The 18,481-nt window shown below is 39.6% G+C and overlaps 1 protein-coding gene across 1 annotated transcript in view; it reads right to left on the bottom strand.

The window, feature by feature from the left end:
• The window catches only part of VSX2 (visual system homeobox 2), a 31,085-nt gene extending 24,850 nt beyond the window's left edge, over window positions 1-6,235 (bottom strand). The window contains exons 1-2 of the mRNA XM_031952531.1: window positions 5,866-6,235; window positions 4,001-4,085 (exon numbers count right to left, since the gene is read on the bottom strand). Of these exons, the coding sequence (XP_031808391.1) occupies window positions 4,001-4,085; window positions 5,866-6,235 (455 nt within the window). The remainder of the gene's footprint in view (window positions 1-4,000; window positions 4,086-5,865) is intronic.
• Window positions 6,236-18,481: the final 12,246 nt, after the last annotated feature.

Genomic DNA, 18,481 nt, shown 5'->3' on the forward strand with positions numbered 1-18,481 from the left:
TCAGCATACATCTAATTCCAATAGAGAAGTCAAGGCAGTATAGCTTATAGTTCTGGATGGATCCAATATAGCCTGGACCTTATATTGATGCACCACTCTGAGGAATAAGAACTGAGACTGTTCTACCCAGAAAAAATAATACCTGGAATTATGCACACACAGAAAAATATGCAAACAATTTAACTTCTTCGATTGGAATCTTATATGTCACTTTAGTTAGTTTAGTAGTGTGTTGTTTTATCTGAGCCTGTCAATGACATTTATTTAGAAGTCGTTCTGTGTTTGATCAAAGATGTATAGCAGAGAGAAATCTTAGGTCCTACTGAAAGGTTTTTCAAGAAGTCCTTTAAAAAGTCAGATATTGAGAAAGGGGAATGGATCCATTAATCTCTATCCCCTTATAGATACCATTCATTCATTTACTCAACAAGCAGTCCATGAATTCTTCCAAAGTTCAGAGACTTCTTATATTTCCACTGTAACTACAACTAAAGAAATATATCCTGCAGAGTTTCTCACCTATTATCTTCCCTGTACTCTTTTGTGAGACTATTTTGCATTACAACTTTCATCCTATACCATTATTTTCTTAACTTTCTCCTCTGCTTTTCTTTCAAAACTCTGCTATCAATTTCCCTGATACGTTCTGGAATTTCCATCCAGACTTTTCCACCACTTCAGTCTCCAATGCTCTGCAGTCCAGCTTCTTAAACTGGGGGTCATGACCCCATATGAGATAACCAAATGTGAGGGTCATGAGATCATGATTAATTATCAGTACATATTTGATTTGTATACCTTTTTTATATACCTATATACCCAAGATCATGTAAAAAAAATTTTGAGTGAAAATGGCATACAAATGGAAAAAGTTTAAGAAGTCCTGAACTACAGTATTCTCAAGCACCCAAGATGCAGATGGGGTATATTGTAATCTCCCAGGGAAGCACTTCAATCTGTTTTTGACATCTAATGATGGGCATAACCTCTTCCTTCTCCAAGTATTGATATCAAAATTGTTTTCAGGTGACATTTACCTGGACACTGTTTAACAATGAAAATTGAAATACAAGCTAGGTTTCAAATCCTGAAACTGTTTTAATGATATTTTATAGTTGATCCCAATAGAAATCTATTAAATCAACATAGATATACTACAGGACTTTAAGAATGTTTAGAATTCCCTGTTTTCTTCCCAAACAAGTAAATAGCATTAATTAAAGTGGAATCACAAATGTAGTATCTACTCTCAATTCAATAAATACTTATTAATGTATACTACATGTAAGACAGTGAACATTGGGCCAGAGATTGACTTAATTTTGTTGGGGACTGGGATTGAGAAGGAAAGAAAAAATCAATTTCTTATAGAAAGTTCCAAGTTGACTCTCTAAATTCCACTCCTCCTTCATCCCCTCACTGTTTTCCTGGTTTTGTATACAAAACCTGGTTTTCCTGGTTTAAGTGTACCAAAAAAATTCTTTGGCATTTTGAAAGTCTCTCACTTTTTACTCTGATTCTCTTTTATTCATAACTGGAGGATCTCACCAATATAAACCACCCCAATCACAATTCCTTTTCATAATTATTGAAATGGATGAGCACCAGCATACTATCTGGTCAAGGTCAAAGAGAGGATCAGAGGTAGATATGACTATACAAGAATCCCGTCTCCCAATCCATTTGGTTTCAGATGCTGTTTGTTACATTCAAATTTAGTCTCTAGAAACACCAATCTTGATTCTTCCTTTAGTTGGGACCCAAGTTCTACACCTGCCCAGTCTATGGCTGTTTTGACCCCATAAGTGACTCAAATCCTATGTTTGTAAAATGGATCATCTCATTCAAAATCTGATGCCAAACTAATCTGTAAAAGAATTCACTTTGCATTTTTAAAAGTATCTTCTGGAATCTGAAGGGACAAGCACTGGGAGAATTTGGTCCCCATATCTGACTTTGATTTTTTCCTATCTTCCTCCTCAACCCCCAGCTAACTGAGGTGTCTCTTTAAACCTGGATTATTTCCTAGAGATAAAAATCTGATTGCCGCTCATTTTCTTTTGTTGAACATTCACAAATCAGAGGAGTATGGGAAAATCTACTTCAATTAATAAAAAACAAGTGTCAGCAATTAGTCTGTTCTCTAATCTCCACTACTCCCAGGTCCCTATGCTTCTGAAATAACTTGAATGAAGGGGGAGGGGGAGTTGAGGGGATAAACCGTAATAGAAATCACAAAATTGAAGACCTCCAATGAGAGGGAACCTACTGCCTTCTAAGGGAGACCATTTCTTGCACAGTTCTAATTGCTTAGTTTAATTTTCATGTTCATGAGTCTTTCAAAATATCTACAATGATGACCCATCTCAGAGCTCATAATTTTAAAGCAGATTTGTTGGAATTTTTAGACTAAGGAAAAAGGGCATGGAAAAATTCCTTAATGATCTCTCATTTTGATCTAGCAGGATCAAATATATGGAAAGGCAGGAAAGGAAGAGAGAGAGAAAGAGACGGAGAGACAGAGAGAGAGAAAAGAAAAGAAAGAAAGAAACTGAAATATAAGGAACATAATGGGGGCACCAAGATTTTAAGTAATAAACTTTTTTTTTTTAATAATAAGATACTGGGTTAGAGAGCTTGCAAAACTCTAATGGCACTTATTCAGCAATAGTTAGCTTTGACTTTGATCCAGGACCTCCTTTATCCCTCTCATCCTAAAGAGATGGGGAGGATGGGAGTGGAAAGGGAGTGTTAAGTGTGTAGGATTTTGGGGAAATGTATAATTCTGATGGAAAATAGTAAGGGACTGGATTAGAAGAGATTCAGAAAATGGTTTGGGACCAAAGAAGAAACCACTTGAAAGGAAGTGATATTGTCAATTTAGGAGAAAACTCCAGGCTTATACTCATTCAAGAGTATATTAGAAAAAGATTCAGTTAAAGAACAACTTTTAAAGAATAATCTGCTGTTTACCCAGCAGAGCGGTAGGAGACTGTTAGGACAAAATATTGTATACATCAGTGTGGTTTTGTTTTGTTTTATTTTTGCTTAATTTGTCCAAGGTGGGGGTTAGTTTAGAGGAGAAGGTAGTGGAAAATGTGATATTAAGACAGAAGGCATCTATCAAATGAATTTTTCAAAAAAGAGAGATGGGAATAGAAAGTAGAATTTCCAAAGTGCAAAAAGATCAGGGGACAGTAGGTAAGAGGTCTAGATACTTAGTATGAAAATGTAATTGAGTAGAAATGAGAGAAAGGGATTGCTAGGATAGGGTGGAGAGGAAGGGAAAAAAATGGAATCAGGAATAATCTAGAGATGATAAAGCCGGGGAGGGGGCAGAACAGAAATGGTACTAAGGGTAATAAAGAGAAATAGAAAGGAAGGAGAGAGAAAGAATTAAGGTTAAAAGGAAATTCGAAATATGGAAGAGAAATATCTAGTGACAAGGAATGGTTGAAGGAAGAGATGGTATTCCTGTTGGAAGACTAACAAGCTGGGAATCTAATCGCTTTACTAGTCCCCGGTAGTACCCCTTCTGTGTCGTGGCAGCCGGGAGACGAAGGAATCAGGTTTAGTTGAAAGCGGGAGTGGATTTGGAGGGAGGCTAGGAATTGGTGCAGATATAAGGAATATGCTGATACACTGAAATCTAGGTGGTCGCTTTCCCCGTTTCCACTTTGTCTAGGACCCGGATTTCTACCAATTTCGTTTTGGATTAAAAAGAAAAGGCAAACATGGAAGGAGAATAATTCGCAGCTGGGCCGGCAGCTCCTCGTACCCCTAAATCGGACCCATAATTCTGAAGATCAGAACACCGCATTTTCTCAACAAACTCAGACTGCCTCCCTCCACTCACAAAGCCTTTGCCTAGGGAGCAGGGGTACAGACATTGGGGTGGGTTAAGGCCAGAATATGGACAGAACGGAAAGAGAGCTAGAAGGTGGTTCCCGTGGGGGCTGGAGTGAGACATAATAGTGACTAGTGAGTGAATGGCCCTTACCTGTGTCGTCTCTTCTTCCGTTTCTTGGTCTGGTTTAAAGAAGATTTGGTCATTTTTCTGTCGCTGGAAGAAACATCTTCAGAATCTGAAAAGGGTAATGAGGAACATGTAGCACTATGTGGAATCACACCTCCTTTCTCTGATTGAGTAGGGTTTTTGGGTGGGGGTCAAACTTTGGGGCCCGAGGGCAACTGTTCCACTTGGAATCACCCCTCTCCCTACCGCTATTCTCAGCACTGTTTGGAGAGTGCGCCACATCCTTCCGTTCCCAACGCAAATTATGAGAAAGATTTTTGTAGACTTGTTTGATAGAAAAGAGACGGAAAGGAAGAAGCCCTTGCTGTCTTGAAAAGATCAGCGGAGGGAGTGACATATAGAGTAAATGGAGAAGCAGAGGTGGGTGGGTAGGGAAAGAGGGTTTGTGCCCCGAGTCCCGGGGGAGATCCAGGGAACAGAGGGAGCACCTTGACTCTGTGTCCTCCCCCTTCTCTCTTCCATACACACACGCAGTAAAGTTGGACCCAAAAAGCCAGGAACCGCTGGTAGGAAAACATGGCTTGGACGGATGAAAGAGAAGGGGAGAACAAGAATGGGGGGAAATAAGGGCAAGATCCCCGGGTCACCTCTACGAGGAGGTGTGTTGAAGGCCCGACATTTAGTGGTAGGAAAAAAGGAAAGAAAACTAAAAATAAGAGAAAGAAAAAGGAGCCTGAGGGAGAGACTAGAAATGAAAATTGTAGGGTCTTCACCCCTCTGGTTGAAGGGGAGAGGAAGGAGAAGAATGGAAGGGGTGGGGAAGAGTAGCTGCAGCTGAGATCCGAGCACAGCTGAGAGGCATCACAGTCCAGGAGCCAGAAATGGCTCATTGAAAATAAATATTAAATAAATTAATTCATTAAAATATGGGTTGGTTATCGAGGTATTAGATGTTATGCCCCCCCAAGGATTGTTGTTGTTGTTGTTTTTAACTGATGAAGGATGGAAGGAGGTGACATTCCTGGTCATTTTTCGTTGGCTTTTATTTTTTTTTTTTTCAAAAGAGAAATCTTTGGTCTTATGAACTAAAAAAAAAAAGAAGCCCCCTAAAAACAAAAAAACCCCAAGAACAATCGAAAAAGGAAGGGAGCGATAGAGGGGAATAAGAACTTCGGACGCAAGCAGCCGCGGCGGGCAACAACACCGGGAGCCGCGGATTCTAGCGAAGCCTGCAGCGGCTTGGGCTCCGCAGTCCCCGGAGTGTTCGCCGCCGGGCCCGCTCCCCTCTAGGAAAACGAATAGGGCTCCCACCCAACTCATCTCTCGCCCTCGGCCTGCCTGGCCCTTATTGCCCAGGCTGCAGGCGACGTGAACCGGGAATGAACGGGGATTTCTGGAAGCTGCCTCAAGAGATCCGCGCTTCTCGCGCGTCCATCTATGTCCCCTCCGAAATACACAACGGACTCTGGCACCCAGCGCCCTCTCTCTTTCCCTGGCCTTGCAGCCTAAGCCGAACCCCAGGTTCTTAACGAAAGGCGGCGTCCCGGGTTGAGGGGGCCTATCCGGAAACCCCGAGAAATCGTGAAGCCGTTCTTGTCAGCGGGCGGTTGGAGGGGGGTCAGGCTGAGCAGGGGCGGACGGCCAGGTGCGGGGGTCGGGTAGGTTAAGGATGGGAGATGCTGGGAACCGGGATCCTTGGGCTGCCCTGATGGAAGCGGAGGGTCTCTGTTCTCCCAGCTCCGGTCACTTTGTGGGCCACTAACTTTTTTTTTCTGCTGTCTGTCCTGGGGAAGGATTCCAAGGGCGGCGAATGGACAGCTCTCCAGGCTCTCCTCCTAATCTCCCCCTTTCTCCCATCCACCATCCATCCCTTCTTGCTCGATTCCTACCTGAACTGGCCGTCTGGCTGGTATCGAGCTGCCCCGAAGCTCTGCCCAAGGGCTGCAGGTGGACATTCTGGGGGTCGGACAGGACTTCCAGGAAGGTGGGTTGCGTGTAGAAGCCCGGGAGCCCCCCTGTCCCCAGAAGCCCCATTCCCCCCACACTGGCCGGGCTGAGTACCGAGCGGGCAGTCAGCAGGTGCCCCGTAGGCAAGCTGTCCAGGGCGGCCCGTGGATGTGAGCTGGGTGGCTCCTTGTTTAAGCCCAGAATCTCCTGGATGCCGAAACCGGTGCACCTGGGCGGGTTCCCCCCCGAGTTACTCTTGGCCACAGTCTCGGCTTTGGGTTTGCTCAGCGCTTCCCCAGCTTTTCCTGTCATCTCCGGTGCTTTGGAGGGGCAGAGCCCGAACCGATTTTTCCTCCCCCCCACCCCCCCTCGTCTCTCCCCTCCTCTTGAAGTTGGTCCCAGGTGCCCCCTCTGGTGTCTAATGCTCTGGAGCCCCAAGGAGATTCCCCTTTTATCCAACCAGGCAGCAGCCCAAGTGGGGTCAGAGCTGAGCAGCCAATCATCAGGGCCAGGAGCGATTAGGAATTCCAAAAAATTCCTACAGGCTACAGGCGGCAGGCGGCACAGAGGGCCCCAGGGGCACCAGGACAGGGACCAAACGGCCAAAGAGGGCTCTGATCAGTGTGAGAAGGACTTTGGTCACAGAGTCTACACAGTTTCTAGGGAGAAGACCTGGAAGACAGGCCCCTGTTTCTAGGGCACAGAATGGCAAAGAGATTTGGGGCCCAAAGAAGAGAAGGAAAGATTGGGGAAAGTGGACAGAGGTTCAGCTGGAGCAGATGAGGAGTGGGAAAGGGTGTCAGACAAGTGGAATACTTGAAGGAATTTGAGGAGTAGGAGAAGATGATTCAGACAACTTAGAAAAAAATTTCCTGGCCAAAAAACCAAAACAAAACCCAAATGTCTAAAACAGAGCCAAGGAGTTTCAGACCCAAAGAGTTGGTCCATGCAGCAGTGCTGAAGAGGATGGGACCATTTTAAAAAGGCTGGAAAAACAGTCTCAACAGAGGAGAAGAAAATATCTGTGCATTCAGTACCTAGAAAGGAGACTAGATCACAGCTAGAAAAACCAAACCTCTGGTTTCACAGATGAGAGAACTGAGACAGTGAGAGGTTAAATGATGCTGCCGAGGAAAGTAGAAAATAAGGACCAGAGGGGAGATCTGGAAGAGAAAGGAAATCTAGTGTGTGCTGGGGGGCGGGGGAGGGTGGGAAAGGAGAAGAGGATATTCCAGAGGAAAGCTGAAAGGACTTGTAAATAGAATCTCTGTTAGAATAAAGAGCAGTCAGAGAATTGGCTAAAAGAACTCATCCTAGTGGAAAGAGGAGGGTTATCTCTCTTGGAGAGGATGGCATTTTCTCAGAATTTATCTGAGGAAACGTTAGGGATGTTTCTGTGCATACATGTGTGGGGTGGAGGGGAGGAAGATGTTGCAGTGAACATACCATTCAGCAAGACACTAGGATGCTAGCTATCTAACCAATGGTACTTTGGGGTAGGAGTTTGAGGTTAAAAGGGAAACAAATTGTTGGAACTGTAATTTTAATGAAGATCTAGAATTACTGGAAAGGTCAAAAATAGAAGATTGTACCAAATAGGAAAAGGAAATAATTCAAACATTGCCTAGCCCTACCAGAGAGAGGCTAAAATTGAAAAAGCATTCTAATACAATGGGGGGGATGGTGCCATTAGCATGAAAAAAACTGGGGCTCTGAGAAAAAACATCACAGGGCTCTTGACTGAGACATCTCAGGAGTGTGGCAAGAGGATCTGTTCTCCACCTCCCCCCCCCCAAACTCCCAACCCCCAGTCTATTAATCAAGAAAGACAGTCTCCAGCTCCCAGGGAATGGGTGGGTCCTTGTGTCCTTGACAGATATTAGCTATTTCCCTGTTAAGAGACCAGCCACCTCTGGTACCAGTGAGATGGATGCAGAGACAATCAAAGCTATTGGAAGAACAGGGGTTAAACTAGAGAAATGACTTACTTAAAGTCATCCTAGTGGTCAGCAGCAAAGGCTCAAATAATACCTTTGTATTACACATGAATTTTCACATGGATCATCTTGTTTAATCTACAAAACCACTCTTTGAGATAGGTAAGGTAAATCTCATTGTCCACATTTTAAAGAAGAGAAAATGAAATTCAGAAAATTAACTGATTTGTTAATGGCTTCAGAGCTAATTAGTAATGAACCATACTAAGGTCTAGCAATCCTGACTTTTAAGTTCTGGGTTTTTCCTATTACCTCTTAAGTGCAGATTAATTTGAATCTATTATTCTGGAGTCCTTGATGCTAAATAAATTTTGTTTTATCTTTTTGCTGCTATTATTTGTGTTCATTTGTATCCATCTGAATCCATTTGGGAGTTGGGATTTCTTTTGTTTTGTTTTGGTTTGGCATACTACTAAGATACTGTTATTTTCTTCTCCATTTCATTTTTACTGATGTGGAAACTGAGGCAATTAGGGTTAAATGACTTGCCCAGGGTCACACAGCTAGTCGGTGTCTAAGGTCAGATCTGAGCTCAGGAAGATGAATCTTTCTGACTCCAAGCTTGCTACTTCATCGACTTTGACTCCTAGCTGCCCCCTATACTTTTCATGTATGTTCCTTAATCTCTATTCACACAGCCACCATCTTGGTGAAGAGCCTCATCACCTCACATCTGGACTATTGCAGTAGACAATTACAATTGGTCTCCCTATCTTAAATTTGTTCCCACTCTAATCATACTCCACTTGACTGTCAAAGTGATTTTCCTAAAGTGCAGATCTGAACCATGGAACTCACTCAGTAAATTCCATTGGTTCCCCATAAGGATCAAATATAAATTCTGTTTAGTACTTAATGTACTTCCCTACCTGGCTTCCTTATCTGTTCAGTTTTCTTATTTTTGTCTCCTTTGCACATATTTTACAATTCAGACATCCTGATCTATTTACTTCATTCCATGTCTTTTCACTGACTGCCCTCCATGAGTAGAATGCTCTTCCTTCTCATCTCCTCTTCTTGGTTGGTTTCCTGAGCTTCCTTTAAGACTCAGCTCAAATTTCACTTTCTGTAAGAAGTCTTTCCTGGTCTCCCTCTTCTCTTCATTCCCAATTGCTCATGCCTTTCTACTGAAATAATATATATATGTATATATATATACACATACATATATTATATATAATAGTGAGATTATATGTATATGTTTTATCCCTCTGAGATGTATATATCTTGTATGTACATAGTTTGGGGGGGGTTTTGCATACTATTTCTCATTAGAATGTAAATTATTTGAAGGCAAAGACTGCATTTTTGTTTTTATTTTTTTTATTTTTATCCCCAGTGCTTAACATAGTGCCCAGCATGTAGCAAGTGTTTAAAAAATGCTTATTGACTGTCTTTTTTGGAACCAAGATGGATAGGGGAGAGGACCACACTATAAAATTTCATAAGTCTCTATCCCAACTAGTTTAATTCATGCAAACAAATGGATTAATTGATCAAACGGAAAAAAAGTTTTAAATAAATTAACTGAAAGATACTTCAGTCCATTTGAGGAAAGCCAAGAAGAGATCCGAATAGAAGAGATATAGTTCCTTTTGACAAGAGCCACAAAAAGAAGAATGACGTTTTGGGGACCAGCCCGTCATTCTCCATAGTGATATTAATAGGAGATTTGGAGTTCTATGAAGGATTAGAATCCTCTGATAGATATAACCTCTATCAGATTATATAGCCATTGAGAATTTTTATCATGCAATATAATGCAAGTAGAGATGAATCCAGTGCAAAAATTTATATATAAAAGAGGAGCAATGGCAAATTCAAGACAAGAGAAAATTGACCCTTGAATTGACTATTCAACTTGGTTCAACTCCTTCCTCTGACACATTCTGGCTGATTGCCTCTGAGAAGGTCACTTATCCTACCCCCCTTAGAATTTAGACATCTCTTGAAGACTATAAATTGTATAAAAGGTACTAACTTGAATTGATAGAGGGAGTTTCCTCATCCCAGAATTCCTTATACTAATGAAATCCTAGGTCCTACCTCTATCTCAATGTTTGTTGTTGTTCTTCAGTCATTTTCAGTCATGTCCAATTCTTTCTGATCTCATTTTGTGGTTTTCTTGTCAAAAATAGTGGAGCGGTTTGCCATTTTCTTCTCCAGTACATTTTACAGATGAGGAAACTGAGGCAAATAGGGTTAAGTGACTTGTTCAGGGTGACCATCTATTAAGGATTTGAATTAATGATTAATGAGTTTGAAAGGTCTCTGAGAATTTGAACTCATGAGAATGAGTCTTCCTAATTCCAAGTCTAGGGCTCTATCTACTATATGTATGTGTGTATATGTATATATGTAAATGAATATAAATTCCTTGAGGGCAGAGATTTCTCATTACATTTTTATCTTTGTATCCCAAAGTGACAGCCACAAAATTGGTGCTTAATAAATGCTTGTTGATTAAGTGAGACAACATATAAAAAAATTTTTTGTAATCTATAAATTACCTTGGAAATGGTAGCGCTTGTTATCATTATCAGCCCATCTCCTTGTAATTGCAAAGCATCTGGAAGAAAAAGACAAACATTTCAAATGTTTTTAAAAAGTAGCTAGAACAAGGGTGGTCTTTAAGGGGAATGAAACCTGTCTGTTTCAAAGGTTTCCATTTTTATGGCTAGGGATGAATGTGTATGTTATGTTAATGGCATTTGTCATGTCACCGACATCACATGACAACCAAGATGAGCTGGATGAAACAGTACGAGGAGGGATATGAGTGATGGAAAACGCAGGATTTGAATGATGGAAAACAGATCTTGTCAGGAAATGAGGATGAAAAACTCCTTGACCAACTCCTGGTGAAGGTGCCAGATCCTCAATTCTGGTGAAATAGTCCTGAGATGGGGTTCACAAGCTCTCTGTAGGGTTATTATTCCAAAGAGAATAAATGTGGGAGGGAACTGAGGGAATAGAAACAGATCAGCAGAGACTTCCTGGTGTCCATTCACAATCCATGAATTTTGCAGATGGGATTTTTGCAATTAATCTCAGGGGGCCACATTGCAGATTGTCAGTGAAGCAAATGGTGTGTGTGTTGCAGATTAAGTATATGTTGCTTGCTACTGCTCTGTAATTCTCATCTCAATATGCGAATTGCCATTCTGCATCAGACTTAAGGTCAGAGTTATTCCTGGAAAGGGGAAGAATACTATATCTAGGGTCATCCCTGGAGAAAGAGACCCTGAAGTAATCACACTATATGGTCCTCTATTGGAACTGAATTGAAGAACAAAAGGCAGCCTTTTAAAAATCATTTTTATTGATATCTTTTGTTTTTAAAATATCTTTATTTTTGAACCACCACATTTGATTATTGGAAGACCTCAGTGTTCATCTAGTGAACTCATACACAAAGTAATATCCCTTCTCCTTCTCCAGCTGAGCAAACTTTACCAAAGGTAGTCCTGAAGGAGAAGGGAAGTCACAAATGTGTACTGAAAAATCGTAACTCAGAGGCATTTCAATCTATATCACCCTTATCAGGTGGCAGAGCCAAAACAATGGCAGAACGACAGTGGCTTTGCCTCAGCATGCTGAAATTTAAAAGATGCTTGGTACAGGTTTGTTTTGTACTGCTTGTCCTGGGCACAAGGACTGTTAGTTATGGCTCTGAATTTCAGAGCTAGAATCCTCTCTTTATACCATCCTCTACAAGGTTCTTATCTAGCTTCTTAAGTGATGGGTAATTTACCATCTCTGGGCACTTTTGGACAGGTGAGGAAATATTGTTATTAAGATTTTCCTTACATGTAGCTGAAACTTTCATCTCTGCAACCTCCAACTATTGTTCATGGTTCTGTCCTCTGGAGCCAAAGAGAACAAGTCCCAATCCCTCTTCAGATCCTTGAAAATAGCTATCACCTTCCTCTTATATCTTTTTTCTTTTTTTCCCAGAGAATAGTTTTTTTTGTATTTTTCTCTTTTCCTTTTAAAAATTCTGAAATTAACAAACAACAAATAAAATAAGCATTTCCATATTCATTGTAGAATAAAAGGAGAGAATCATATGAAGTTGTAAATCTCTATTATGTAGAACTTGCTTTTTAAAAATAATATAAAAAATTAATGGAACTTTTACAGCTATTCTACTTGTTTGTAATTCCTTCTAGTTTCTCTTCTATTTTTTTTTGGGGGGGGGAGCAGCAAGGAAATTGTGGTTAAATATGTTGTCTCTCATAGCTAATAATTATAAAATGTATGAAATCACATTTGAATTCAGATCCTCCTAATTCCAGTCCCTATCCAAACATTGTGCCATCTAACTGCCCTTTCATATATATTTAAAATTTGAGAACTCTTTCTCAGCCTTCATCTCCTACTCTCACCCCAGCTAAGACTTTTTTCTATATTAAAACTCTCCATTCTTTTCAGATTTTATGGTTTTTAGTTCCCTCGAATCCTGGCTGCTCTCTTTTAGATTTACCCCTGGTGTCAATATCCTTCAAATGGCTTTCTTTCTTCTTTCCTCCTTCCCTTTCTTTTTTCTTTTTCTTTCTTCCCTCCTTCCCTTTTCCCCTTCCTCCCTCCTTCCCTCATTCCCTTTCCCCCTCCCTCCCTTCTTCCCTCCTTCTCTTTTTTTCTTTCTTCCTTCCTTCCTTCCTTTCTTTTTCTTGTTTTCTTTCTTCCTTTTTCTTTCTTTCTTTCTTTTTCTTCCTTCCTTCCTTCCTTTTTCTTTCTTTTCTTTCTTTCTTTCTTTCTTTCTTTCTTTCTTTCTTTCTTTCTTTCTTTCTTTCTTTCTTTCTTTCTTCCTTCCTTCCTTCCTTCCTTCCTTCCTTTCTTTCTTTCTCTCTCTCTCTCTCTTTCTTTCTTTCTTCCTTCCTTCCTTCCTTTTCTTTCTTTCTTTCTTTCTTTCTTTCTTTCTTTCTTTCTTTCTTTCTTTCTTTCTTTCTTTCTTTCTTTCTTTCTTTCTTCCTTCCTTCCTTCCTTCCTTCCTTCCTTCCTTCCTTCCTTCCTTCCTTCCTTCTCCTTTTCTTCCTCCTCCTCCACTTTGTTTTCACTTCTTTGCTGCAACAAAAGTGCTTTTATACAATTTTTTTATGCATATGGATCTTTTCCATCTTTCTTTGATCTCTTTGGGAATATAAGATGTTTGGGTAAAGTTGTATTGTCTGGTCCAAGAGCATGCATAGTTGAAACACATTTTTGCTATGATACCAAATTGCTTTTCAGAATGGTTGACCTACCTCACAGTTCCACTAACGTTAGTGCACCTGTCCTCCCACAATCTAGCTAAAGATTGTCATTTTCCTTTTTTGTCACCTTTGTCAATTTGACAGAATCTAATTCTCTATTTTCAGCAGAAGGGTTGAGGACTAAAGAAAGAGGCTAAGAAGGAGGAGACTATGATTAAGAGGTATGATAGGAAAGAGATGGACATGAATGATGAAAGGGCTTTAGACTTTTCATCTAACAGCAGGAAGGTGAGGGATGCCTACATGTCATTTGTCCTATATAGCACAGGAGAGAGAAGACCTATAAAGAAAGAGAAGGACTAAAAAACAAATAAAACAACAAATAATAACAACAAAACCCAAGATGGCAGTTGTTTACCTGTCAAATAATCTTAACTACTGCTTTTGCTCAAGCTGTTACTTATCCTTGGAATGTCTTTCCTCTTTTTCCATAATCTCTGCCTTTTGAAATCCTTTCTGTCCTTCAGGACCCAGATCAAGTGTTATTTCCTCCATTGAAATGATTTCCAGTAATCAGAAATTATCCACCTCAATTAGATAATAAGCTTCTTGAGGGAGAAGGATTGCTTTGTAATTCACCTGATTTCCCTAGTACCTAGCACAGTGTCTTGTACAAAGCATGCACTTAATAGATATTTATTGAATTAATGTTGAATTCCCTTTCTTAGACATTGAACTGTAATTTGTTCATATCTTCCTTCTGCATTTATCATGTTCTATTCTATTTGCTTTTTTAAAAGTGTATAAATTTTATTTTGACTTCCATTGATAAGTACAGACATTCAAATATATGAACAAGGGCATAAGTAAAGAAGCCATGAAAAATGAGTGTATAACCCGAAACTAGATAATAAGAGATTGTAACTGATTGAACATTCCCTTAGCTTCCATGATTTATTGACTAATAACCCCACCCTCAAAAGATGTGTATATTGACTTTAACATGGCGATTCCCTCATCATCCTTGTTTCCCAATTTTTTTTTTTACTTTCTTGACTGTGAATAATATAAATTTGTCATGTTATTGCTATCTTTACATGTGAACTTAAAGGTTTCCTTTTTTTCATTTAAGATCAGAGAGTCAAATAATTACTCTTGACAGAGACCTTGGGGACCATCTAATACAAGGCCCTCATTTTCCAGAGGAGGAAACTGAGGTTCAGAGAGATAAAGGGACTCATCCAAAATAGCAGAACTCAGATTGACACCCAGGTCTTCTGATTCCAAGGCCAGCATCTCTTACTCTGCCTCACACTGTCTCTTGAATTTGAGAGTAGAAGCTATTTTCTATTTTGTCTACGTATCTCTAGCAACCAACACAGTGCTTTACACAGAGTAGGTACTTAATTAAATGACTGTTTGGTTGAATTGAAATTTTTAAAAAAATGCCATCACTTCTTATAGCACAATATTATTCCTTTATATTTACATATATGCCAGTCACTTCTCAATTCCTGGACATTTAATTTATTCCCAGTTTTCTATTGTTCTTGTCTTTTTTAATGTTACAGATATAAAAGGAAGGGGTGCCATACCTCTACTTCAGTAAATGTAATATGAAGAGGGTAAGTTTCTTAAGAGCAATGGCTATCTTTTCCTTTCTTTGTATCTCCAAGCTTAGCACAGGGCCTGAGATTTGTCAGGTGCTCAATAAATGCTTATTGACTGAGTTACTGAATTTTTGAAATGTATAAACATCATTTCCACTTGCTATCTCTTTGCAAGGTGTGAATTCCTCTTTAATTGGATCAAGAAGGGAACAGCTAATTAGTTAAGAATTGAGCTAACCAAGACCCTGGAGGCTTTAAATAAATGAAGAAATTTGAGTCATTCTTTCAGTATAGCAGGGAACCAGTCTATGATAGAGGATTCCAAGATCTCAACGTTTTGAGGTGGACCTTTGTTCCTGTACCAGAAAAAGCAAAGGGAGAAGGAAAAGATCCCAAAGGGAGGGTTTCATTCCCTCCTGCCCACTGACTAAGTTCTTTGAGAGGATGGGCCAGCAGCACACAAAACCTCCAGAGGATACATCAAGGCAAAGCAAGTGTGAACTCAGATGGATATAGAAAGAGGTTTCAAAGGAGGAATCAACTTCAATGAATATGAACCCCAAGTTACAAAGAAGGAAGCCAGATATGGACTCAAGGAAAGACTCTCAGTCATTAGAAATTGTTGAGTTATCCCTTTACTCTAAGTACAAGTATACTTCACCACCATAATACTTTAATTTAAGTCCATTCTTCACAGAGAACTTGGACAGGGGAGAGAGGAAGGGATCAGGGATAGAGTGCTTGAGTTCTCATTTAATACCAATTATAATACTTCCCAAGTAAATATTCCTTTTTTCAAAAAATAATCAACTAATTAAACATTTTCCCCAGTTATATTTAAAACAATATTTTTTACATTTGCTTTTTAAAACTTTTGAGTTTCAAATTCTCTTCCTTATCCCTACATCTATCCCTCATTAAGAAATCATGTATTAAGTTGTGCAAAACATTTCCATAAAAGTCATGTTATGAAAGAAAACATAGCTCTCCCACCCAGAAAGAAAAACCATCAAGAAAAATAAAGTTGAGAGAGAGAAAATGAGAGGGAACTCTTCAAGTCATATTCAGACACAATCAGTTCCTTCTCTGGATATGAATAAGATCATTCAGAATAATCGTGGATCACTGTACTGCCTAGTAAATATTCCTAAAAAGTTAAGTGAAGATATGAGCTGATAATCAGTGGAAAGAAAACCAATATGATTTGATATATAAATGATGATACTAGAGACCTAGGCCCTGGAGATATTCCTTAAATCCCCCCCCCCATACACACACAAAAAGAGCAAAAAGTAAGTAAAACAAGGAGCAATTTGTCAGTATTTATGGAGTTGGAGAATTATTCTAGGAAGTGCATGAGGCAGTTATGCAGATAATGCTGCTAGGAATATTTTTGAGCAGATAAGTCTTTTTTTTTCTTCTATACTTTCTCCCTCTAAAATCACATCATCAATTGCCATGGGTCCATTTATCATCTTTTTACAGATGACTCCCATTCAAATGATTACCCCCCCCCAAAAAAAAACAGTATCTATTTTAATTAATTTCTCTTGACATAGGATGGAGTCATAGTTAAGGGGTAGGAGTAAGACAGAGGGGCCTTGGCAGGAAGGAACAGAAGAGTAGCATAAATCCAAACTTAGGGATTTCATCCTCTCCCTTTGCTGACTCCCATTGGAAAACTGGCTGGAGAGGGAATTCATATTTATTCAGAACTCTTCATCTTAGAAATAAAAAAATAATAATAAAGAATGGTCCTTATCGTAGGCTTCTAATTGATTTAACTGGATGCACAAAAATCTTCTGAGAGCTTCCCAAGCCAATGGAATTCCTCACCTGGGAGAACTCTTCTTAGGAACCATTGAAACATACCCTAATTAACTACTACTCTAATGACTCATTCAGTTACTTTTGTAGCCTCCCAAGTATCTTAGAAGTAAAAGCTTACCTACTTTCCAACTCCACCCACTCCTGTCTCCCAGAAAGAAATCACCTGGGTAGCAGTAAGAATAAACTGAAAGTCCTTCTACCATTAGTCCTGGTTCCTAGTTTTCATTCTCACTTCCACTCCCATTCTCTTCTCTTATGAGGGCAGAGATTATATTAATGTAAGATATCAATCTTTTTAAAGAGAAGATTAAGGTTATACCCTCATCTTAATGTAATTCGACATATTCTTCAGTAAGACCTGAGTCAGAGACCACCATGTTTCCCATCTTTATCTTAATGATTCCTGCCTTTTTTACCTATGCTTTCATTAAGTTCATATGATAGCTTCTGACTTGGAGGTATGTTCATATCTGTCCCTAATCACTGAATGTAAAAAGACCATTTATTTTCATTTTCCTTATTCTGGCAGTCCAGCTTTTCTAAAACCATGAATAAGAGCCAGGGAATACTAGCTTTTTCCATACTTTTGCTCTTCCCCTCAAGTGCTTCAGGCACCCACGGGTCCAAAGGGATTCCCTTCTTATTTCATTGAGAGGGTTCCCCATGGGTGCCTAGAAGGGCAACAGCCTCAGGGTGACAAGGTACTATATCTGACAATAAAATATAAAGGTTCTTTCTCTGTCACAAGATTCTTCCCCAACTTCATCTGCAAAATTGGCAATGAAGTCACTCTGATACAGTCTTGCAGAAAGATGCCAAATGTCCTAAATCAGTCCTAGAAGTCAAGATAGTTCAGAAATTCAGGCTCAGGAACAATAAAACACTCACAAACTATAAAATTCAATAATAATAAAAAAGGACACAACTTATAAGGAACTGATGTTGCTTCCTTTGTTTCCACATCCACCAGAGTAGCAACAAAATATCAGAAAGAATTCCTATCAGGCAGGGGAAATTCCATCCAAATCTCAGAAACCAACTCTGCAGAGGCTGGGCTCCTTATGTCTTAGCCAACAAAGAACGCTCACCAGTGCTTTCTTCCTAGCCCTCTGGACTGGCTAAATTCATAGGATGACCTCCTTACCTCCTTCAAGAGAAACTGGCCTGGTCTATGTAAGTCAAGTGTCATTCCTATCACCTTGTGTGGGAATATGCACATTGATGAGACCATAAATTCATCTGAGTGCATTATTTTTAGTTCAGCTGGGTAAGATATTCAGGAGCAAAGTCTGATTCCTCTTGACTATCTTAAATCACTTTCCATCTTTTTCTTCTTTTTACCCTGACAAGTAAGTAATCCTATGTGATTTAAACTCAGGTACCTTGATGAATTGTATTTTTCTTTTTAGCTGCTTGTAACCACCCCTTTTTATCAATGTAGCTTAGGAGTTTGATGGTATTCTGTCTGGGTCAGTCAAATATCATGTTTCTCTCTAAGGATATTCAGAGAAATCTATCAACCTATAGTCAGTCTCTTGGTTTTAAGAATTCTGGGAAATTTTCTTTAGCACTATCCTGAAAATAAGGTATTTAAACTATTTGTTTCCCAGCATTTTTCAGATGATGGGTGGCTTGCATTATGTATCTCTGAGCTCCATCTAGTTCTACCACTTTTGTAAAATTCTTTTTTCCCAGTAGAGTTAACTCTACTGTCATTCAATTGTTTTGGGACTCAGTTTCTTTATCTGTAAAATGAAGTTAATCTAGACCTCCAAAGTCCCTTTCAGTTTTAAATTTATGATTTAGGATTTTGTTTGCTACATTTTTTCCCCATATCTCCCACCTAACTTTGCTTGAGGAAAAAGGAGAGATGAGGATTTGGTTATCCCCTTAAATTTTGCTAATGGTCTGATATCATAGAAGTTT

The sequence above is a fragment of the Sarcophilus harrisii genome, chromosome 2 (genome assembly GCF_902635505.1).
Source record: "Sarcophilus harrisii chromosome 2, mSarHar1.11, whole genome shotgun sequence".
NCBI lineage: Eukaryota > Metazoa > Chordata > Mammalia > Dasyuromorphia > Dasyuridae > Sarcophilus > Sarcophilus harrisii.